Below are 25,428 nucleotides of genomic sequence, written 5' to 3' on the forward strand. Positions count from 1 at the left end.
CTTCGGCTCAGGTCATGATCTCACGGTCCGTGAGTTCGAGCCCCGCGTCGGGCTCTGTGTTGACAGCTCAGAGCCTGGAGCCTGTTTCAGATTCTGTGTCTCCCTCTCTCTCTGACCCTCCCCCATTCATGCTCTGTCTCTGTCTCAAAAATAAATAAACATTAAAAAAATTTTTAAAAAATTAAATAAATAAAAATAAAAATAATAAAAAAATTTCAGAAATGAAATAACACCTGAAACTTCCTCAATCTAGGAAATAGATATTGAACTCCAGGAGGCAGAGTGAGCACCCCAAATATCAACAAAAGCAGACACACACCAGGACATATTATAATTAAATTTGAAAAATATAATGAAAAAGAAAAAATTCAAAAGTGGTAAGGCAAAAGAAGACAATAACTTACAAGGGAAAACCGATAAGGCTAGCTGCAGATTTTTCAGCAGAAACTTTGCATGCCAGAAGGGAGTAGCATGATATATTCAATGTTCTGAATGGGAAACAAATCTGCAGCCAAGAGTACTCTATCCAGCAAAGCTATCATTCAGAATAGAAGGAGAGACAAAGATTTTCTTGGACAAGGAAAAACTAAAGGAGTTCATGACTACTAAACCAGCTCTGCAAGAAATATTAAAAGGGACTCTTTGAGTGGAAAGGAGAGACCAAAAGTGACAGTTTATAGGTAGGATACACAAAAGTAGTAAACATAAACATATAAAAAATAAGTCAAGGAAATTACAAAAAAATATACAAAATATAATAACATATATCTAAAATGAGGAGGAAAGGAGAAAAGAATGGGTTCAAACTTGAATGACCATCAACTTAATATAAACTGCTATATGCTAAGGAGGTTATATACAAACCTAATGATAAGCACAAATCAAACACCAGGAATAAATATACAAAAGATAAAGAGAAAAAATCCATATATAACACTAAAGAAAATCAACAAAATTTGAATGAAAGACAAGAAAGGATTAGAGGGGTGCCTGGGTAGCTCAGTCAGTTGAGGTTCCAACTCTTGATTTCAGCTCAGGCCATGATCCCAGGATTGTAAGATTGAGCCCTGTGTCAGACTCAGCACTGGCAGCATGGAGTCTGCTTGGGATTCTCTCTCTCCCTCTCTCTATGCCCCTCCCCTGCCCTCTCTCTCTCTCTAAAATAAATTAATAGTTTTTAAAAAGAAAGGATCAGAGAAAACCATCAAAAACAAACACAAAACATGTAATAAAATGTCAATACATACACATCTATCAAAAATAACTTTGAATACAGGGGCACCTGGATGGCTCAGTTGGTTAAGCATGCAGCTGTTGGTTTCAGTTCAGGTCATGATCTCATGGCTTATGAGTTCAAGCCCTGCATTAGGCTCTGTGCTGACATTGCAGACCCTGCTTGGGATTCTCTCTCTCCCTCTCTCTCTGCCCTTCCCCTGATTGCTCTCTCTCTCTCTATCTCAAAATAAATAAATAAACTTTTAAAAATTAAATTAAATAACTTTGAATATAAATGGACTTGGATAAAATAAACAAAATGTATGTATATGCTACCTATACGAGACACATTTTAGAGCTACACACACCTGCAGATTGAAAGTGAGAGGATGGAGAACCATCTATCATACAAATAAATGTCAACATAAAGCTGGAGTAGCAATAGTTTTTTCGGACAAACAAAACTGTAAAACAAAAACTGTAACAAGAGAAAAAGAACAGTATATCATAATAAAGGGGATTATCCAACAAGGAGATATAACAATTGTAAATATTTATGCACTCAACAGAGGAGAACCCAAACATATAAAACAGTTAATAACAAAGATAAAGGAACTGTTTGTTAATAAGACAATAATAGTGTGGGACTTTATTTTTTTTTTAAATTTTTTTTCAACGTTTATTTATTTTTGGGACAGAGAGAGACAGAGCATGAGCGGGGGAGGGGCAGAGAGAGAGGGAGACACAGAATCGGAAACAGGCTCCAGGCTCTGAGCCATCAGCCCAGAGCCCGACGCGGGGCTCGAACTCACGGACCGCGAGATCGTGACCTGGCTGAAGTCGGACGCTTAACCGACTGCGCCACCCAGGCGCCCCAAGTGTGGGACTTTAATATCCCACTTACATCAATGGACAGATCAATAAACAGAAAATGAACAAGGAAACAATAGTTTTCAACGACACACCAGAACAGATAGATTTAACAGATATATTCAGAACATTCCATTCTAAAACAGCAGAAAACACACTCTTTCAAAATGCACATGGAACATTCTCCAGAATAGGTTGCACATTAGCCCACAAACGAAACCTCAACAAATTCAAAATCAAAACCATACCAGGCATATTTTTTAACCACAATGCTATGAAACTAGAAGTCAACCACAAGAAAAAACCTGAAAAGACCACAAATACATGGAGGCTAAATAATATGCTACTAAACAATGAATGGGTCAACTAGAAATAAAAGAGGAAATAAAAAATTACGTGGAAACAAATGAAAATGAAAACACAAAGGTCTAAAATCTTTGAGATGCAGTAAAAGTGGTCCTAAGAGAGAAGTTTATAGCAATACAGTTCTACCTCCAGAAGAATGAAAAACGTCAAATAAACAAGCTAGAAAAAGAAAAAGCAAAAAATGCTAAAGGCAACAGAAGGAAGGAAATAATAAAAGATTAAAGCAGAAATAAATTACATAGAAAATAAAATCCAATAGAATAGATCAATGAAAACAGGAGCTGGTTCTATGAAAAAATCAATAAAATTGATAAAACTCTAGCAAGACTCACCAAGAAGAAAAGAGAAAGGACTCAAATAAATAGAAGCAAATAAATAGAAACAAATGAAAGGGGTGAAATAACAACCAACATCACAGAAATACAAACAATTATAAGAGAATATTTTTTCATATTTTACTTTATTTTTTAAATGTATATATTTTTAAATTTACATCCCAGTTAGTTAGCACTTAGAGCAACAAGGCTTTCAGCAGTAGATTCCAGTGATTCATACCCTATATATAACACCCAGTGTTCATTCCAACAAGTGTCTTCCTTAATGCCCCTTACCCATTTAGCCTATCCCTCCTCCCACAACCCCTCCAGCAACACTCTGTGTTTATAAGAAAATATTATGAAAAACTATATGCAAACAAGTTGGACAACCTAGAAGAAATAAATAAATTCCTCCAAACTTATAAACTAGCACAACTGAAATATGAAGAAATGGAAAATTTGAACAGACCAATAATCAGCAAGGAATTTGAGTTAGTAATCAAAAAACTGCCAAAAAACAAAAGACCAGGACCAGTTGGCTTCACGGGCAAATTCTACCAAATATTAGGGAAGAGTTAATACCTATTCTTCTCAAACTATTCCAAAAAATAGAAAAGGAAGGAAAACTTCTAAAGTCATTCCATGAGGCCAGCATTACCCTGATACCAAAACCAGATAAAGACTTCACCAAAAAGATAACTAGAGGCTAATATCCTTGGTGAACATATACGCAAAATTTCTCAATAAAATACTAGCAAATGAAATTCAACAATATGTTAACAAATCACCCACCACAATAGAGTGGGATTCATTTCTTGGTTGCAAGTATGATTTGATCTTCTTAAATCAATTAATGTGATACATAACATCAATAAGAGAAAGGATAAGAACCATACTATCATTTGAATAGATGCAGAAAAAACATTTGACAAACTACAACATCCATTCTTGATTTAAAAAAAATCTCTCAACAAAGTAGGGATAGAGGGAACATACTTCAACAAAATAAAGGCCATATATGAGTAGCCCACAGGTAACATCATCCTTAATGGGAGAAATTGAGAACTTTTCTCCTAAGGTCAGGAACAAAATTAGGATGTCTGCTCTCCAGACTTCTATGTAACATAGTACTAGAAGACCTAGTAACAGCAATTAGATGATGAAAAGAAATAAAAGACATCCAAATCAACAAGGAAGAGGTCAAACTTTCACTATTTGAAGATGACGTGATACTACATATAGGAAACCCGAAAGACTCCACCAATAAATTGCTAGAGCTAATACATGAATTCAGTAAAGTCACAGGACCCAAAATCAATATACAGATATCTGTTGCATTTCTATACAGCAATAATGAAGCAGCAGAATGATAAATCAAGCAATTAGTTCCATTTACAATTGCATCAAAACCATAAGATATCTAGGAATAAACTTAACCAAAGAGGTAAAAGATCTGTATTCTGAAAATTATAAAACACTGATGAAAGAAATTGAAGATGACACAGAAAAAGAAAATATCCCAAGCTCAAGCACATTAAGAGCAAATATTTTTAAAATGTCTGTACTACCCAAAGCAATCTACACATTTAATGCAATTTTCTATCAGAATACCAGCAATACTTTTTGCAGAACTAGAACAAACAATCCTAAAATTTGTATGTGACCACAAAAAACCCCAAGTAGCTGAAACAACCTTGAAAAGGAAAAGCAAAGTTAGAGGCATCACAATTCTGGACTCAAATTATATTACAAAGCTGCTTAAACAAAAGAGTATGGCTCTGGCACAAAAGTAGACACATAGTTCAATGGAACAGAATAGAAAACAAAGAAATCAACCCACAATAATTTGGTCATCTTTGACAAAGCAGAAAAGAGTGTCCAATTAAAAAAAAAAGTCTCTTCAACAAATGAGTTTGGGAAAACTGGACAGCAACATGCAAAAGAATGAAACTGGAATTTTGGGGGAGATGGTGGCGTAGGAGGACACTGGGCTCACCGCGTCCTGCTGATCACTTAGATTCTACCTACACCTGCCTAAATAATCCAGAAAACCACCAGAAAACTAGAAGAACAGAGTCTCCAGAGCCAAGTGCAGATGAGAGGCCCACAGAAGAGGGTAGGAAGGGCTAAAAGGACTGGCGGGAGGGAGCCAGGGTGGAGGGGCGGCCCGCCAGCCAAGCAGAGACCCGGAGTCTGGCTTGCAAAAGCATAGGGGCCTGATGGAGTGTGTTTGGACAGCGAGCGGGACTTAACATCTGGAAGGTTATAAGTTAACAGCTCTTCTTGGAGAGCGAGAAGGCTGGAGGACAACAGGAGAGAGAGTTGCTGAGCCCTGGATGACAGAGCTCAGTTTGGCAGGAAACAAAGGCGCTCACCAGCGCCATCTCCCTCGCCCACCCCTCAGCCAAAATCCCAAGGGGAACCAGTTCCTGCCAGGGAACTTACTTGCACCGCGCAAACACCCAACGCTGTGTTTCTGCGGAGCCACCCCTCTGGCAGTGGGTCTGAGTCCCTCCCGCTGCTGCAGGGCCCCTCCCAAAGCAGTTCACCAAAGAAGAAGCGAGCTGAGCCTGCCCCTCCCGCCCCTGGGCACCTTGCCTATCCACCCCAGCTAATATGCCAGATCCCCAGCACCACAAGCCTGGCAGTGTGCAAGTAGCCCAGACGGGCCACGCCACCCCACAGTGAATCCTGCCCCTAGGAGAGGGAAAGAGAAGGCACACACCAGTCTGACTGTGGCCCCAGAGGTGGGCTGCGGGCAGATATCAGGTCCGACTGCGGCCTCACCCACCAATGCGAGTTATTTTTTTTTTTAATTTTTTTTTCCCAACGTTTATTTATTTTTGGGACAGAGAGAGACAGAGCATGAACAGGGGAGGGGCAGAGAGAGAGGGAGACACAGAATCGGAAACAGGCTCCAGGCTCTGAGCCATCAGCCCAGAGCCTGATGCGGGGCTCGAACTCACGGACCGCGAGATCGTGACCTGGCTGAAGTCAGACGCCCAACCGACTGCGCCACCCAGGCGCCCCAATGCGAGTTATTCAAGACACCACAGGGGAAGTGCCCTGCAGTTCCACACCACTCCAGGAACTATCCAAAAAGACCAAACAGAAGAATTCCCCTCAAAAGAACCTCCAGGAAATAACAACAGCTAACAAACTGATCAAAAATGATTTAAACAATACACCAGAAAGTGAATATAGAATAATAGTCATAAAATTAATCGCTGGGCTTGAAAACAGTATACAGGACAGCAGAGAATCTCTTGCTACAGAGATCAAGGGACTAAGGAACAGTCAGGAGGAGCTAAAAAATGCTATCAACGAGCTGCAAAATAAAATGGAAATGACAACGGCTCAGATTGAAGAGGCAGAGGAGAGAATAGGTGAACTAGAAGATAAAATTATGGAAAAAGAAGAAGCTGAGAAAAAGAGAGATTAAAAAAATCCAGGAGTATGAGGGGAAAATTAGAGAAGTAAGTGATGTACTGAAGACAAATAATCTACGCATAATTGGTATTCCAGAGGAGGAAGAGAGAGAGAAAGGTGCTGAAGGTGTACTTGAAGAAATAATAGCTGAAAACGTCCCAGATCTGGGGAAGGAAAAAGGCATTGAAATCCAAGAGGCACAGAGAACTCCCTTCAGATGTAACTTGATCTTCTGCACTACATACCATAGTGAAACTGGCAAAATACAAGGATGAAGAGAAAATTCTGAAAGCAGCGAGGGATAAACATGCTCTAACTTATAAAAGGAGACCTATAAGACTCGTGACCGATCTCTCTTCTGAAACTTGGCAGGCCAGAAAGGAATGGCAGGAGATCTTCAATGTGATGAACAGAAAAAATATGCAGCCGAGAATCCTTTACCTAACATGTCTGTCATTTAGAATAGAAGGAGAGATAAAGGTCTTCCCAAACAAACAAAAACTGAAGGAATCCGTCGCCACTAAACCAGCCCTACAAGAGATCCTAAGGGGGATCCTGTGAGACAAAGTACCAGAGACATCGCTACAAGCATAAAACATACAGACATCACAATGACTCTAAACCCATATCTTTCTATAATAATACTGAATGTAAATGGATTAAATGTGCCAAACAAAAGACATAGGGTATCAGAATGGATAAAAAAAACAAGAACCATCTATTTGCTGTCTATAAGAGACACATTTTAGACCTGAGGACACTTTCAGATTGAGAGTGAGGGGATGGAGAACTATTTATCATGCCACTGGAAGTCAAAAGAAAGCTGGAGTAGCCATACTTATATGAGACAAACTAGACTTTAAATTAAAGGCTGTAACAAGAGATGAAGAAGGGCATTATATAATAATGACAGGGTCTATCCATCAGGAAGAGCTAACAATTATAAATGTCTATGCGCTGAATACGGGAGCCCCCAAATATATAAAACAATTACTCATAAACATAAGCAACCTTATTGATAAGAATGTGGTCATTGCAGGGGACTTTAACACTCCACTTACAGAAATGGATAGATCATCTAGACACACGGTCAATAAAAAAACAAGGGCCCTGTATGATACATTGGATCAGATGGACTTGACAGATCTATTTAGAACTCTGCATCCCAAAGCAACAGAATATACTTTCTTTTCAAGTGCACATGGAGCCTTCTCCAAGATAGATCACATACTGGGTCACAAAACAGCTCTTCATAAGTATACAAGAATTGAAATCATACCGTGCAAACTTTCAGACCACAATGCTATGAAGCTTGACATCAACCACAGGAAAAAGTCTGGAAAACCTCCAAAAGCATGGAGGTTAAAGAACACCCTACTAACAAATGAGTGGGTCAACCAGGCAATTAGAGAAGAAATTAAAAGTATATATGGAAGCAAACTAAAATGAAAATACAACAATCCAAATGCTTTGGGATGCAGTGAAGGCAGTCCTGAGAGGAAAATACATTGCAATCCAGGCCTATCTCAAGAAACAAGAAAAATCCCAAATACAAAATCTAACAGCACACCTAGAGGAAATAGAAGCAGAACAGCAAAGATAGCCTAAACCCAGCAGAAAAAGAGAAAAAATAAAGATCAGAGCAGAAATATACAATATAGAATCTAAAAAAACTGTAGAGCAGATCAATGAAACCAAGAGTTGGTTGTTTGAAAAAATAAACAAAATTGATAAACCTCTAGCCAGGTTTCTCAAAAAGAAAGGGAGATGACTCAAATAGATAAAATCATGAATGAAAATGGAATTATTAATCCAATCCCTCAGAGATACAAGCAATCATCAGGGAATACTATGAAAAATTATATGCCAACAAACTGGACAACCTGGAAGAAATGGACAAATTCCTAAACACCCACACTCTTCCAAAACTCAATCAGGAGGAAATAGAAAGCTTGAACAGACCCATAACCAGCGAAGAAATTGAATCGGCTATCAAAAATCTCCCAACAAATAAGAGTCCAGGACCAGATGGCTTCCCAGGGGAGTTCTACCAGACATTTAAAGCAGAGATAATACCTATCCTTCTCAAGCTATTCCAAAAAATAGAAAGGGAGGATAACTTCCAGACTCATTCTATGAAGCCAGTATTACTTTGATTTCTAACCCAGACAGTGACTCTGCAAAAAAGGAGAACTACAGGCCAATATCCCTGATGAATATGGATGCAAAAATTCTCTATAAGATACTAGCAAATCGAATTCAACAGCATACAAAAAGAATTATTCACCATGATCAAGCGGGATTCATTCCTGGGATGCAGGGCTGGTTCAACATTCGCAAATCAATCAATGTGATACATCACATTAATAAAATAAAAGATAAGAACCATGTGATCCTGTCAATCGATGCAGAAAGGCTTTTGACAAAATTCAGCAACATTTATTAATAAAAACCCTTGAGAAAGTAGGGATAGAAGGGACATACTTAAACATCAGAAAAGCCATTTATGAAAAGCCCACAACTAACATCATCCTCAATGAGGAAAAACTGAGAGCTTTTTCCCTGAGATCAGGAACACGACAGGGATGCCCTCTCTCACCGCTATTGTTTAACATACTGTTGGAAGTTCTAGCATCAGCAATCAGACAACAAAAGGAAATCAAAGGCATCAAAACTGGCAAAGATGAAGTCAAGCTTTCGCTTTTTGCAGATGACATGATATTATACATGGAAAATCTGATAGACTCCACCAGAAGTCTGCTAGAACTGATACATGAATTCAGCAAAGTTGCAGGATACAAAATCAATGTACAGAAATCAGTTGCATTCCCATACACTAATAATGAAGCAACAGAAAGACAAATAAAGAAACTGATCCCATTCACAGTTGCACCAAGAAGCATAAAATACCTAGGAATAAACTTAACCAAAGATGTAAAAGATCTGTATGCTGAAAACTATAGAAAGCTTATGAAGGAAATTGAAGAAGATATTAAAAAAAATGGAAAAACATTCCATGTTCATGGATTGGAAGAATAAATATTGTCAAAATGTCAATACTACCCAAAGCTATCTACGCATTCAATGCAATCCCAATCAAAATTGCACCAGCATTCTTCTCGAAACTAGAACAAGCAATCCTAAAATTCATATGGAACCACAAAAGGCCCCGAATAGCCAAAGTAATTTTGAGGAAGACGACCAAAGCAGGAGGCATCACAATCCCAGACTTTAGCCTCTACTACAAAGCTGTCATCATCAAGACAGCATGGTATTGGCACAAAAACAGACACATAGACCAATGGAATAGAATAGAAACCCCAGAACTAGACCCACAAACATATGGCCAACTAGTCTTTGACAAAGCAGGAAAGAAGATCCAATGGAAAAAAGACAGTCTCTTTAACAAATGGTGCTGGGAGAACTGGACAGCAACATGCAGAAGGTTGAAACTAGACCACTTTCTCACACCATTCACAAAAATAAACTCAAAATGGATAAAGGACCTGAATGTGAGACAGGAAACCATCAAAACCTTAGAGGAGAAAGCAGGAAAAGACCTCTCTGACCTCAGCTGTATCAATTTCTTGCTTGACACATTCCCAAAGGCAAGGGAATTAAAAGCACAAATGAACTATTGGGACCTCATGAAGATAAAAAGCTTCTGCACAGCTAAGGAAACAACCAACAAAACTAAAAGGCAACCAACGTAATGGGAAAAGATATTTGCAAATGACATATCGGACAAAGGGCTAGTATCCAAAATCTATAAAGAACTCACCAAACTCCACACCTGAAAAACAAAGAACCCAGTGAAGAAATGGGAAGAAAACATGAATAGACACTTAGCTAAAGAAGACATCCGGGTGGCCAACAGGCACATGAAAAGATGCTCAACATCGCTCTTCATCAGGGAAATACAAATCAAAACCAGACTCAGATATCACCTCACGCCAGTCAGAGTGGCCAAAATGAACAAATCAGGAGACTATAAATGCTGGCGAGGATGCGGAGAAACGAGAACTCTTGCACTGTTGGTGGGAATGCAAATTGGTGCAGCCACTCTGGAAAACAGTGTGGAGGTTCCTCAAAAAATTAAAAATAGACCTACCCTATGACCCAGCAATAGCACTGCTAGGAATTTACCCAAGGGATACAGGAGTACTGATGCATAGGGGCACTTGTACCCCGATGTTTATAGCAGCACTCTCAACAATAGCCAAATTATGGAAAGAGCCTAAATGTCCATCAACTGATGAATGGATAAAGAAATTGTTGTTTATATCCATAATGGAGTACTACGTGGCAATGAGAAAAAATGAAATATGGCCCTTTGTAGTAACGTGGATGGAACTGGAGAGTGTGATGCTAAGTGAAATAAGCCATACAGAGAAAGACAGATACCATATGTTTTCATTCTTATGTGGATCCTGAGAATCTTAACAGAAACCCATGGGGGAGGGGAAGGAAAAAAAAAGAGGTAGAGTGGGAGACAGCCAAAGCATAAGAGACTCTTATAAACTGAGAACAAACTGAGGGTTGACAGGGGGGTGGAAGGGAGGGGAGGGTGGGTGATGGGTATTGAGGAGGGCACCTTTTGGGATTAGCACTGGGTGTTCTATGGAAACAATTTGACAATAAATTTCATATTTTGAAAAAAAAAGAATGAAACTGGATTATATTCTTACACCATGCACAAAGAAAATTAAAAATGGATTAAAAACCTAAATGTTAGACCTATGATCTTTAGAATCATAGAAGATACCACAGGCCATAACTTCTCTGACTTTGGGAATAGTAACTTCTTTCTAGATAAGTCTTCTGAGGCAAGGGAAACAAAAGCATAGATGAACTATTTGGACTTTATAAAAATAAAAAGCTTCTGCACAGCAAAGGAAATAACAAAACTGAAAACTAACCTATAGAATTGGAGAAGATATTTGCAAATCACATATCTGATAAAGAGTTAGTATACAAAATATATAAAGAACTTATGCAACTTGGCAACCGAAACCAAATAATTCAATTTAAAAAGGACAGAAGCCAACACACACATGAAAAGATGCTCAACATCACTAATCATCAGGGACATACAAATCAAAACCATGGGTAGATTCCACCTCACACCTGTCAGAATGGCTAAAATTGATAACAGGAAACAACAGATGTTGGCAAGGATGTGTAGAAAGGGGAACTTTCTTATACTGTTGGTGGGACTGTAAACTGGTGCAGCCACTCTGGAAAACAGTATGGAGGTTCCTCAAAAAGTTAAAAACAGAACTACCCTATGACCTAGCAATTGCACTACTCTGTTTTTATCCAAAGGATACAAAAATACTGATTTGGTGGGGTACATGCACTCTGATGTTTATAGCAGCATTATTAACAATAGCCAAATTATGGACAGAGCTCAAATGTCCACTGACTGATGAATGGATAAAGAATTGCTACACACACACACACAGGAATATTACTCAGCCATCGAAAAGGATGAAATCTTCCCATTAGCAAAGATGTGGATGGAGCTAGAGTATATTATGTTAAGTAAGCAAAATAAGCCAATCAAAGAAAGACAAATACCATATGATTTCACTCATATGTTGAATTTAAGAAAAAAAAAACAATGGACATATGGGAAGGGACAAAAAGAGAGGGAAGCAAACCATAGGGCCTTTTAAGTATATAGTACTAAGGGTTGCTGAAGGGGAGGTGGCTGGAGGATTGGCTAAATGATTGATGGATATTAAAGAAGGAAGTTGTGTGGAGCACTGTGTGTTACATGTGAGTGAATCGCTAAATTCTTCTCCTGAAACAATATTACACTATATGTTAACTAACTAGAATTTAAATAAAAATTTGAAAAAATAAGTAAAAATATAAAAATTTTATTTATTTATTTATTTATTTTTTTAACTGTTTATCTATTTTGAGATTGGGAGAGAGAGAGAGAGAGAGAGAGAGCCGAGGAGAGACACTGAGAGAGATGGAGGTAGAGAATCCCAAGCAGGACCCACACTGTCAGCACAGAGCCTGACGTGGGGCTCGAACTCACAAACTGTGAGATCATGACCTGAGCTAAAATCAAGAGTCATACGTTCAACTGACTGAGCCACCCAGGTGCCCCTATAATTAAAAAGTTTTTAAAGAAATGTAAGGAAGAAAATATAAGAAATTGAACACTGAAGCAGAAAAAAAAATGGGCGGAAGACATGAATAGACATTTTTCCAAAGAAGAAATACACATGACCAACAGACACATAAAAAGATGTTCATCATCACATACCATCAGGGAAATGCAAATCAAAACTACAATGAGATACCACCTCACATCTCTCAAAATGGCTAAAATCAATAACACAAGAAACATGTGTTTGTGAGGACCTGAAGAAAAAGGAACCCTCTTGGACTGTTAGTGGAAATTAGTGGCTCAGTCTGTTAAGCATCCAACTTCAGCCAGGTCATGATCTCACAGTTTGTGGGTTCGAGCCCTGCGTCTGGCTCTGTGCTGACAGCTCAGAGCCTGGAGCCTGCTTCAGATTCTGTGTCTCCCTCTCTCTCTGCACCTCCCTCCTCACACACTCTCTCTCAAAAATAAATGTTAAAAAAATAAATAAAATTTCAAAAAAAATCAACTGTAATAAAAAGACAAATAACCTAATTTAAAAATAGCAAAGAATTTAAATAGACATTTCTCCAAAGAAGATATACAAATGGCCAAGTAGTTTATGAACTATTTTATAGTTTATAGTTATAGAACTAGTTTACAGTCATTAGTGAGATGCAAATGAGCATCATGAGATATACTTTCATACCCACTTAAGATGGATATAATTAAAAATGGACAAAAACAAGTGCTAGTGAGGACACAGAGAAATTGGAACCCTCAAATACTGTTTTTGGGAATGTAAAACTTTGAAAAACAGTTTGGCCACTTTGAAAAATATTTTGGCAGTTCCTCAAAGCATCATAGATTGAGTTACCAGATGACTCAGCAATTTTATTCCTAGGTATATATCCAAGAGAAATGAAAGCATATATCCACACAAAAACTTGTACAATGATGTTCGTGGAAGCATTATTCATAATTGCCAAAAGTGGAAACAACCTAAATGTCCATCAATTTATGAGTAGATAGATTGTATATCCGTACAGTGAAATATCATTCAGTTATAAAGGGGAATGAAATATCTACACATGCTACAACATGGATTAACCTTGCAAATATTATGTCCAATGAAAGCAGGCAGGTAGAAAAGGCCACATATTGTATGATTCAATTTGTATTAAATGTCCAGAACAGGCAGATCTATAGAGACAATAAACAGATTAGTGGTAGCCAGGGGCTGAGGGGAAGGGGGAACTGGAATGACTCCAAAGGGTATGAGGTTTCTTTTGAGGGTGATGAAAATGTTCTGGAATTACTGGTAATAGTATACAACCTTGTGTATATGATAAAAACCACTAAGTTGTATACTTTAAAAAGGTGTGTGAATTAAATCTCTATCAAAAACAATCTTTAGAAAGTATAGAAAAGATATACCAAGCAAATAATAAACTAAATGTATTAATATCAGAAAAAATTTTGATTGTAGGGCAAAATGCCAAAGATACTAAATAACTAGAAATTATTTCCTTACACATTGATAAGATATTAAATTCACCAGGAAGATATAACAATTGCAAATTTATTTACAATTATTCAAAATTGACATAGTTACCAGCAGATAGCAACAATTTTTTTCATATCAACAATTACACAAAAACCCAGAAGAATGTAGAACATTTGAACCAGAGTAACAAACATGACTAATTGAAGGATATACTACACTAAAATGTATATTTTTTTCAGGCACTTATGGAATGTTTACCAAAAATGACCTTCTTTGGTACAAAAAGCAAATCTCAGTATGTTTCAAAGAATTGAAATCATAAGAAGTTTGTTCTCTGAGAAGAATGTAAGAAGACTGGAAGTGGCAGGGGCACTGATCTGTCAAAACAGAAGCTGGCTCAAGGACTGGCACCAAATTACTGAAGGCCTCCTGCTGTGTCAGGCATTAACCCTTTAGTTGTTAAATGGTGATTGGTAGGTCCCAGCCGTCCTGAGAAAGGGACTGAGGTGGCCAGGGCAATAAGGTAAGTGGTGGGGAAACTAAGAAAGCCAGGAGCAATGTCTATTTACCAAATAATCTGGAAAGACTTTAAAAATCCTTATGTCCATACAATTGTGCATCTGAGGAATATCAGTCCTATTTACTAGGTCATTTATAACATCGGGTGCTGATACTCAAATATGAGATGAGCATCCAACTCCAGACGTTAAAAAAATCAAAAGAAATTGAAAGAAATAGTATAATGATAAGACTAAATAGAAAACAAAGACATAACAGAAAATTAAAAAGCCAAAAGTTGATTATTTTTAAAAAGTTATAGAAGTGACAAACTTTTGGCAATATTGATCAAGAGGAAAATGAGAAAGTACAAATAAACAATATCAGAACAAAAGAGAGGATATAACTGCAAATGCAACAGAGATTTTAATTTAAAAAAAATGTAACATTTATTTATTACTGCGAGACAGAGAGACACAGAACGTGAGCAGGGGAGGGGCAAAGAGAGGGGAGACACAGAATCTGAGGCAGGCTCCAGGCTCTGAGCTGTCAGCACAGAGCCTGATGCAGGGCTTGAACTCACAAACTGTGAGATCATGACCTGACCCGAAGTCAGTTGCCTAACCAACTGAGCCACCCAGGCGCCCTGCAACAGAGATTTTAAAAATCCAAAAATAAGAACTTCAAGCAAATAAATTTGAAAAGTTATATGAAATAGAAAAATTCCTAGAAAACCATAACTTAACAATATTAACAAGTAGAAATAGCAAACTGGAATAAAGTTGTGCCATCTGAAAGTTGTGCCAAATATTTAAAAACATATAGTTTCTTGTATGACCTCTGTCAGAAAATAATATGAAAGGAAATCGTTCCCACTTCATTTTATGACACCAAAATCAAACAGAAACATGAGAATGGAAAAATTACAAACCAATCTCATTCATGAACAAAATGCCAAATTCCTAAATATAATGTTAATGAACTAAATCCAGCAGTTTTTATTTATCCTAAGACTGTGAGATTAGTGCAACACGAGAAAAATCTCTAATGTAATTCACATTAACAAATTCAAATAGAAAATTAACATGTCATCTTAGTGAATACAGAAAACACATTTAATGAAAGTACTCATTAAAAAAAATCCTATTGACAAACTAAGAATGAACTGGAACTTCCTTAACCTGTTAAATGGTATCTACAAAAAACTACTGCAAATTTATTCAATGGTGAAACTTTAAAAGCATTCCCTTTAAAAATTAGGATCAACATAACAATGTGCATTGTTAACATTTCTATTCAACATTGTACTTAAAATGGTGTGTTTGTGTTGGAGGTGAGAGGTCCTAGGAGTCCAGTAATATAAGAAATGGAGATATAAAAATATAAAGATGGGGGGTGAAAAAAGAAAACTCATTTACATATAAATTATCAAAATTAATAAGAAAGTTTATCAGGTTTTCTAGTTACAAATGCAATATACAAACAACTATAATTATACTTGTAAACATTAGCAATAAATTGCTATAAAATATATTTTTCTAAAAAGGTATTATTTACAATAGCAGCAAGAAATAAAAGAATTTCTGGGGCATCTGGGTGGCTCAGTCAGTTAAGCATCTGACTCTTGATTTAGGCTCAGGTCATCATCTCAGGGGTCTAGAGATCCTGCCTCATGTCGGGCTCTGCACTGGGCATGGAACCTGCTTAAGATTCTGTCCTTCTCCCTCTGTCCCTCCCCCACACGTGCACAGAGGCACTCTCACTCTAAAAAAAAAGGAAATAAAAGAATTACTTATAATGATGTGCAAGTCCTTTCAAATTATAAAGCTTCACTTGAATAACATGGAAAGAGTTTAAATAGATGGAGAGACATATTATGTTTACAGAAGACTCCATGTCACAAAAATGTTAACTCTCCTTAAATTGATTTACACATTGAATGCAATTCCAATCAAAATCTCAAAAGGTTTGCCTGTGTGTGTGTGTGTGTGTGTGTGTGTGTGTGTGTGTATGGTAACTTAAAAAGCTGATTCCTGGGGCACCTGGGTGCCTCAGTCATTTGAATGTCTGACTCTTGATTTCGGCTTGGGTCATGATCCCGGTGTCCTGGGATCAAGCCCCGTGTTGGACTCCATGCTGAGCATGAAACCTGCTTAAGCTTCTCTCTCTCTCTCTCTCTCCCTCTCTCTCTCCCCGCTGCCCCTCTACCCTGCTCGTGCATGCTCTCTCTCTCTAAAATTAAAAAAAAAATGAAAAGTTGCTTCCAAAATTTATGTGGACAAAAATTTTTATTGCACTATTGTTCATAACCAAAAGCTAGAAACTACCTAAATGATCATAAACAGTTAGATGGGTAAACAAACCATGAGATATTCACAAAATGTAGCATTGCATAGCATGGAGAATAAACAATGTAACTGCATGCACAATAATATAGATGGCACACAAAACATAATGTTGAATGATAAAACAAGTGCAGATGAACATACACAGCTTTTCAAGCACTTTACACATGTTAAAGAATTTAGTTCTCAGAATAGCATCATTGATTGTGTCCATCTCCTCGCCCACTGCCTCCTTTGGGGCCAAGTAGGTCTTCTAGAGAGGATGCTCCAAGCAAAAGATGATTCAGGTCTTTCAGTGGTAAATAGACTCCCCAGCAAGGGAGGTGAGGCAGACATTGCCCAGGGCAGGATTTGGCAAACACTAAGTTTATTGCATCTGTGGTCTGACATAAGTCAGTCAATCACTAATGAGTGACTGTCTTGTGCAAACAGAGCCCATGCTTGCCTATGATAAGTGGTAGAATGGAAGTAGAGCATTAAATACCTGCTATGTGCCAGGCTCTGAGCTTGATGCTGAAGATATGATGGGCAAAAAGATCACACACCTACGTTGTTTAAATAATACCTAACATTCATTGAGCACTTATTTTAAGCCAGACAATTCTCTAAACATTTCATATACTTTAGCTCTCTAATCTTCACAACAACATTATTAGTCACTTCTTTTTACAGATGGAACAATGGAAGCACAGGGAGGTAAAGATACTCTCCCAAAGTCACAGAGGCAGGAGGTAGCCGAGCTGGGATTCAAACCTAGGCAGTCTGGATCCAGAACCTCTGAATCACTAAATCACCCCAACAACATGGTGTGGGGAGTAGTTATTAATCCTGTTTTGCAGTTGAGGAAATAGAGGCTCAGAACTAAAGTGAGCACATATTTGTTTTGCACCCTCTACATGACAGCAACTATATTAAGTGATTTATGTATAATAGTTCTGCAACCTGAAAGAGTTCACAGGAATATAAAAGGCCTAACTCTGTAGGACCCAGGTGTGCAGAGACTAGCTTGCCTGCTTGCCAGCTAGACCCAACTGTCCCTTGGAAAGGATCAAAGTGGTTGACTGGACGGAGGTGAGATGTAATTCTCAGTCTCATCCAGGCTCCCAGATCTCTAGATGAGTGAGTGAAACTGCTGGTGGATAGAAGAAGGAAAGAGAACAGGAGGCTGGGTTTTTTTCTGCCTCTTCCTCTTCTTCCTCTGTCTTCATCTTACATACTACATACCATATTTTAACATCCTACATCTTCCTGTATTCTCTAAGCAACTACATCTCCTCCCAAAATCCTTGAGCCTGAACATCCTCGAACATTTGTATAGTGGAAACTTAGTCAGCTGTTTCTCAAGATGTCTGGGTCCCACAGTGCACAACTGTCTTAACTGTGCCCACCTCATGGCTCCTCAAGCCATATCCTTGGGCTGGAAGCACCTTGGTTCACAACCATCCCTGTTATCTATGGGGAATGGTATACTACAGTTTATATATATATATATATATATATATATATATATAGTATATACATTTATATATATAGTATATATATTTATATAAATAGTATATATATTTATATATATAGCATATATTGTGTATATATATAGTATATATATTGTGTGTGTATATATATAGTATATATTGTATATATATATATACAAGTTTTGTTTGATTCTCCTTTGTCCCTGCTCTTTAAGTTCTCCAAGTGAATATTTCACAGCAGGGTGTCCCTGAGAAGCTGAGTGTTTTCTCTCTCAAATTCCCAGAACAGCAAAAGTGTCCATGTATGCCAAGATAGCAATGCAGGAGACAGGACACCCAGGGCATCAGACAGATAGAAACTTACCATAAGAGGCTTGAGAAAATGGAGGAGACAAACTGACCAATGACTTGGTACTATTATGTATCCAGCACCTGTTCCCTGAGAAATTATGCCAGGAACCATCACCTTATTTCACCCAAGCACTATCAGACAAGACCAATTTCCAGACACTTCACTGAGATCACCAAAATGAAACATTCTAGGCCAGCATTGAACAGTTCCAAATTAGAAATGTGAAATTTCAAACAATAAGCATTTGAAATAAGCTCTGGATAAGAAAGAAAAAAGTGCCTAGTGAAAAATCGCTCTGATTAAGATGGTCTTTACCTAATCTGCATTCTTTCTCTGTCCTTCATCTCTCTCTTTTTGTCTTTCTCTCATTCTTTTTCTATCTTTTCTGCCATTGGCCTTTTGTTATTTTTCAGCTATTTAATTCAGCTGCTTATCTAGTCCCACTTTCAGGTTGGGTTGGGGGTAGATGGGGAGCATGTCCTTTGCTCTTATATACCCCCTCTACCACCACCACCTTGAGGCCCATGGAAGCAAATCACACTTACAGCCCCTCCTCCGTGGTAATCCGCTGCTGCCACTGCTATGTGGAATCCAGATCTTCTGCAACCTGGTTTGGGTGAGCTCTTCCATCTCTCGAGACATCTTAGGCATCACAGCTAATGACACCACTGTCCACAAGGTACTGGGCCTCACTCCTGCCTTACTAGCTATCTCTTCTGTTGCTGTGGCCACAGCAGCAGGTGTACAGAGTTGGGACAGGGAGGTGCACTGGGCTTCTGAGCCCTCTGGCAGCCTGTATCCAGCCCCCTCTCCTCTTTCCTAGTCCTTGACTGACTTGCCTGCCTCTGTGCCTGTATGTACCAGTGGGGGCTTGGGCGCAGAGTGACAGAGAGAGAGAGAGAGAGAGAGAGGTTGGGCAGAGGTCAGCAGAGGCCTCTGAACTCCAAGGGCTGTGTACATAGGAGATAAGTTGGAGCCCAGCAAGGAAGGTAGCCAGCAAGATAGCCTAGGTCTGGCCAGTTACTTCCCTCCAATGAAGACAGGACTAGTAGAGTATGCAAATAAAAGACCAAAGATCATGTGCTTACATCCTGTGTGGGGTGGAAAAAGTAAAGGTGATGGAGACATGTCTCAGCAGCTTTCACAGCTTTGAAATAAAAATGCGCCCAAGTAGAATGTCAAATTCTAACCCAGAAACCTCTAGAGATCCACATCACAAATTCAAGGTTCTCAAGTACAAACAAAAAAATCCCTACTGAAAACTGCAATATTTTGAGCTAGCAATCAAAAACCCAAACTGGAAGTGGAAGGTTCATTGTCTCCCTGTTTTCCTCCACCCCCAAATGTTACTGCAACTATTGTCTTCCCCTGAATTCTGCTGCCTTTCCCACCACAAGGCCTCTCCCTTCTAAAATGTTCTGCTTAGGGAGCATACTTGGAGAGATGGACACCATCTGGTCATCTTTATGTTCTCCCCAACCAAGGCTAAATAAATTAGAGTAAACGTTTGGAAGAGGAGTGAATGCAGCCACTTTTGGGGGGAGAGATGGTAAGCACTGCCCACATGGCTTCCAGCTGCCATTAGGAACCCCAGGGAGAAAGGCATCATGATCTGATCCACAACCTGACTACAGCTCTTCAAGCCAAGCTGTGAAGATGGTAGAGGCTTAGGGTGAAGGCTGCAGCAGGCTGAGTGTGGGGATCAGGGAGCAATGACCTCAAAGTAGGACAAGTCCATAGGCCAGAACCATCCCACCCAGATGTGTGTGCTCTACCTAGCAACCCCCCTCCACACCGGGTTGTTTTGAGGTTTTCATGTGTAGAACTCATGTAATGACACAGCTTACCTGGAAGATGTCCAAGTGTACTCTTACTTCATTCTTTTGCAACCTCCCCACCCCCTGATGAGTCTCCAGTGATTGGCTACAACGAAACTCAACTTTCTTCCACTGAACTGGGCGATACAGGAGCAAGCTTTTGGGGATAGAAATCTCTAATCACTTTCCTTCAATGCTCTCAGCTCCACTTTGCCTTTTAAGAAGTTCCTTAAAAATTTATTCTCAGTGTCCTGGTCTATTCAGAGGTTAGATTCCCTCCGGTTGTGTATAAATCATTCCAAACCTTTAATACATTTCAAAGCCTGCTCATCTAAATGAATCTATTGAGGCAGTGAATCACAGTGGTTAAGAGCAATGGGCTGTGGAGCCATACTACTTGAGTGGAATCCCACCTCTTCCTTCTGCTATGAGATCCTGGGCAGAAGACTTAACTTCTCAGTGCCTCATTTTTTTTCTTTAATCTGATAAGAGTATCTACCCGCTTAGGGTTGTTGAAGATTCAACATGTTAATACACATAAAGCAACCTAGAAATGCTCAAAATACATTACTTAACACCCATTCTTTTTATGTAGTAAATGATCAATCACCTCTTTAGCTAATCTGCAACTTCTAACATAATGCTGAGCATATAAGAAACAGTAAGGGGAACTTATAACATATAACAAGGGGTTAACATTTATAATAAATAAAGAGCTCTTGCTAATCAATTAGATAAACTCACTTTTACTTTTTTGGTCCTGTAGCAAACAAGTGACCAAGTCAGGAGTAAGACACTGCGGACCTGATTTTTCCCAGTCCAGAGCTTTTTTGTTGTTGTTAATTAATTAGTTTAGCTTGATTTAAGAAGGGAGTCTTCCAGATGGTCTCAGAACCTTGAGAGTCTCAGAACTAGACTTTGGAAGAGATACAACTCTCTTAATCCTAATAAGTCTCCTAACTGGTATTACTCTGCTAATGTTAATCTTTTTTTTTCCCCTCAGCATTGGCTTTGCTTGCTACTGAGTTGGGTTTTTTTCTTTTTCTGACAGTGCAATATTTCACATACTATATTTTGTATTAGATTTTTTTATTGAAGTATAATTGCCATACAGTGTTATATTAGTTTCAGGTGTGAAATATAATAATTCAACAATTCTATATATTTCTCAGTGATCATCTAGATAAGCGTACTCTTAATCTTTTTTATTTATTCTATCCCTCCCCTCATCTACCTCACCTCTGGCAGCCACCAGTTTATATGTATTTAAGAGTCTGTTTTTGGGGGCGCCTGGGTGGCGCAGTCGGTTAAGTGTCCAACTTCAGCCAGGTCACGATCTCGCGGTCCGGGAGTTTGAGCCCCGCGTCAGGCTCTGGGCTGATGGCTCGGAGCCTGGAGCCTGTTTCCCATTCTGTGTCTCCCTCTCTCTCTGCCCCTCCCCCGTTCATGCTCTGTCTCTCTCTGTCCCAAAAATAAATAAACGTTGAAAAAAAATTTAAAAAAAAGAGTCTGTTTTTGTCTTTTTTTCTTGTTTGTTTGCTTCTTAAATTTCACATGAGTGAATCATATGATATTTGTCTTTCTCTGACTTATTTCACTTCACATTATTATTCTCTAAGTCCATCCATGTTGTTGCAAATGGCAAGATTTTATTCTTTTTATGCCTGAGTAATATTCCATTGTGTATATATATGCCATATATTCTTTATCCATTCATCTACCAATGGACATTTGGGGTGATTCCATATCTTAGCTATTGTAAATAAGGCTGCAATAAACATAGGAGTGTATATATATTTTTGAATTAGTGTTTTCATTTTCTTTGGGTAAATACCCAGTAGTGGAATTGCTGGATCATATGGTATTTCTATTTTTAATTTTTTGAGGAATTTCTATAATGTTTTCCACAGTGGTTCCATCAATTTACATTCCCACCAGCAGTGTATCAGGGTTCCTTTTTTTCCCCACATGCTTGCCAACACTTGTTGTTTCTTGTGTTTTTGATTTTAGCCATTGTGACACGTGTAAGGTAATATCTCATTTTCATTTGCAATGCTAATAATCTTAACAATAACCTTTCACATGTATGTTTCCATGGAGCACAAAACAACAACATATTCCATATCCTAGTTGTGCCTTATAAATATTCTCACTAGTCTCACAGGGAAATTGAGGTCTAGAGAGGGGAAATAACTTGTCCAAAGTAATTGAGCCAGTCACATGAACCCCCTTATATGTTTACAATTTCGTCCTCACAAACTTGCCAAGAGGCAGAAAGATAATTTTAGCAGCAGGAAATCTGAGATAGGAAGCAAGCAGGCTATTGGCAAGGTCTGAAAGGGTAAACCTGGATTCCAGGCTTGAAAACCCAAGTGAAAATTACCTGGAACTGGAACTAGCTAGCTGGTTGGTTTTGTTGTTGTTGTTTTGTTTTGTTTTGTTTTTGTGGTTGTCTGTGTGTTGTTTGGGTTTTTGTTGTTATTGTTGTTTACCATTGTTACCAATTTTGATACTGGAAGCAGGAGAACTAAACAAGCTTTATGTAAAAGTTTTAGAATGGCTCTTCTCAATCAAGTTCAACCTATTTCTGTAGCCATATGTCTCTTTAGACCCTCATGCTTAAACTACACTGGCTGACTCACTGATTCCCCAAACATAGCATATGCCTTTTTTTTTTTAACCTCTGGGCCTTTGCTCAGCCTGAAATGCCTTATCTTTCCTTCCATTCTCATTTAAATCTGACTCATTCTTCAAGACCTGGTTCAATGTTTGTCTCCTCTGGGAAACTTTCCCTGTATACTGGGACAGGCATTATCTTTGGTTCTCGTATTGTCTATATGCTTCAATCTATCTGAGCAAGTATCCACCAGTGTTTGTTTGTATACTTCCCTACTAGACTGTGAGTTACTTGAGGATGGGGACTAGACCTCAGTTATCTGTGATCAGTGTTTCCAGTGTCCAGCTCAGGTCCTGGTAAAGAGAAGACACTTGCTCAGTGAGTATTTGTGCAATCTATATCTCTCTGCCCTAGATGAGATGACCATGTAGATGAATAATCCCCCATTCAGAAAGGTAAATGTTATAACTTAGAGCTATGCAGGGAACTGGGGGGTGGGGGGCAAACTAGGTCTAAAAGTAGAAGGTGGAATCTAGAAAGTTTCTCAACCTTGAATGGGGCAGAATAGAATAAACAAAAGAATGAAAGCCTTCCCTAAAAAGGTCCAGTTAACTGGTTACAAAAAAAGAGTTCACTATCAGAGACTTACACAAGACCCAGATCTGAGTCACAAATTCTAAAATGAGGTTATCACAAATTCTAAAATGAGGTTAACTGTAGGAAGAAAAATTACATAGTGTGACTTCCTGAGGCCCACTTATCCTGACTATCCTCCCAAAGTATGGGGTATGTGGGAGAATCCCATTAAAAGCAGTATTAAGACCATACTGATGGGGGGCACCTGGATGGCTCAGACAGTTGAGCATTCGACTTCGGCTCAGGTCATGATCTCATGGTTCGTGGGTTCGAGCCCCACATCGGGCTCTGTGCTGACAGCTCAGAGCCTGGATCCTGCTTTGGATTCTGTGTACTCACCTGTCTCTGCCTCTCTCCCACTCATGCTCTGTCTCGCTCTGTCTCTCAAAAATAAATAAATGTTAAAAAAAATTTTTAAAAAAGAAGACCATACTGATGGGTTACAAAATCACAAAATGGGATCTCCTTATTAGTAATGCTTGGGAGTATGTGAGTATGAATGCATTTATGGGGGGTAAGGGTGTAGAGGGGAGATTGGCTACATGCTTACAGTTTAGGTGTTTATATGTGAGTATCAGACCTTCTGTGGCAACAGCCTAGGTAACACTTCCTTCTTAGCCACTTCCCTGGCCCACTATCCCCCCCCCCCCACTATATTCAGCCCCATGCCTAGGGCCCAAGGCTCACTGCATCATAGTCCTAGGAGTGACTCTCCACAGACTATAGTCACTCAGAGAGAAGAGCAGCTGTACGGCTGTGGTGGTATTGCCTGTGGAGGCTAGAGAAAAAAAGCAGGATCACTAATCTCAGAGCATGAAGTCCTGAAACATCTCCAGAAATTCGATTCCTGTTCTCCCACTCCTCTTCACCTTGAGACAGCCCTCTGAAGGAAGTAGCCTAAGGACTTCAACTTCCATTATAGTAAGGAGGTTACTGAAGCTCAGAAAAGGTGAAAAGCTTGTTCAAAGTGCCACTGCAAACCAGACCTACTTTATACACCATTGGGGAGGTAAGAGATATAATTCCTACCATCCAGTTCACTCAAAACTGGAATAGACAAAGTTAGACTTTTCAAGGTGTTAGGGAACTGCATCTTTATGACAGTGTCCCACAAAGACAGGTGGGAATGGATGACAAATAGATACATACATACATACATACATAAATTAGACATAGATATCCTCTTTTCTCCAACTATTCCATACCCTTTAATCCACAGTTCAAGCAATCCCTATGTAAAGAAAACTTTCCAGAGAGCCTGAAGAATGGATTTGGGTTTGTGTAACCCCATCTATTTTTCCTTCTGTCCCACCTACCTGTTCTCCTAGAGGTTTTTTCTTCCATCGCTAATTATCCAACACACAGCTTTCTTGCATTTAGACCCTCAAAGCAAGTCCATGAGTGGCATCAAAGAGAGAGCTTGGAGGCATTGGTTGTTTCCTTGGAAAGGCTAGGGAAGTACCCTGGGTAAGAGGGGCATGTGTGCCCTCTGTTGAAATATCAGCTGTTAGTTATCAAAGAAGTTCGTGAGCCACCCAGAGCCTTTACTCTTCAGGCCAACCATGTGTTCTCCTTGCACCAAAGGTCAGAACTAATATTAACAAGCAACTGCAAAATGGGTAAATTAAAACCAGCAACGGAGACAGGCAAGATCTGGATTTCCTCGGGGCTGGGTTTCAAATTGGTCTTCAGTGTAAATGGACATGAACTCTTACTGGGCAGTGCTTTGGCAATATGAAACAAGAGCAATAAAAATGTTAATTTCCTTTGTCCTAGTTATCCCACTCCTGGGACTCAATCCTGAGCCAATAACCACCAAAGCATGAAAAAGCTCAAAGCAACAAATTTTTTTATTTTAATTGCAGAGCTATTTATCTTGATGGC

General features: G+C 38.8%; 1 protein-coding gene across 2 annotated transcripts in view; it reads right to left on the reverse strand.

Annotated features, from left to right (window-relative positions):
- The window catches only part of PFKFB1 (6-phosphofructo-2-kinase/fructose-2,6-biphosphatase 1), a 137,635-nt gene extending 118,510 nt beyond the window's left edge, over positions 1 to 19,125 (reverse strand). Inside the window, exon 1 of one of the 2 annotated variants that reach the window (XM_047844793.1) lies at positions 19,020 to 19,125. In XM_047844793.1, the coding sequence (XP_047700749.1) occupies positions 19,020 to 19,125 (106 nt within the window). The remainder of the gene's footprint in view (positions 1 to 19,019) is intronic. The other variant, XM_047844794.1, reaches the window with a different exon arrangement.
- Positions 19,126 to 25,428: the final 6,303 nt, after the last annotated feature.

Source organism: Prionailurus viverrinus, chromosome X (genome assembly GCF_022837055.1).
Source record: "Prionailurus viverrinus isolate Anna chromosome X, UM_Priviv_1.0, whole genome shotgun sequence".
Lineage (NCBI taxonomy): Eukaryota > Metazoa > Chordata > Mammalia > Carnivora > Felidae > Prionailurus > Prionailurus viverrinus.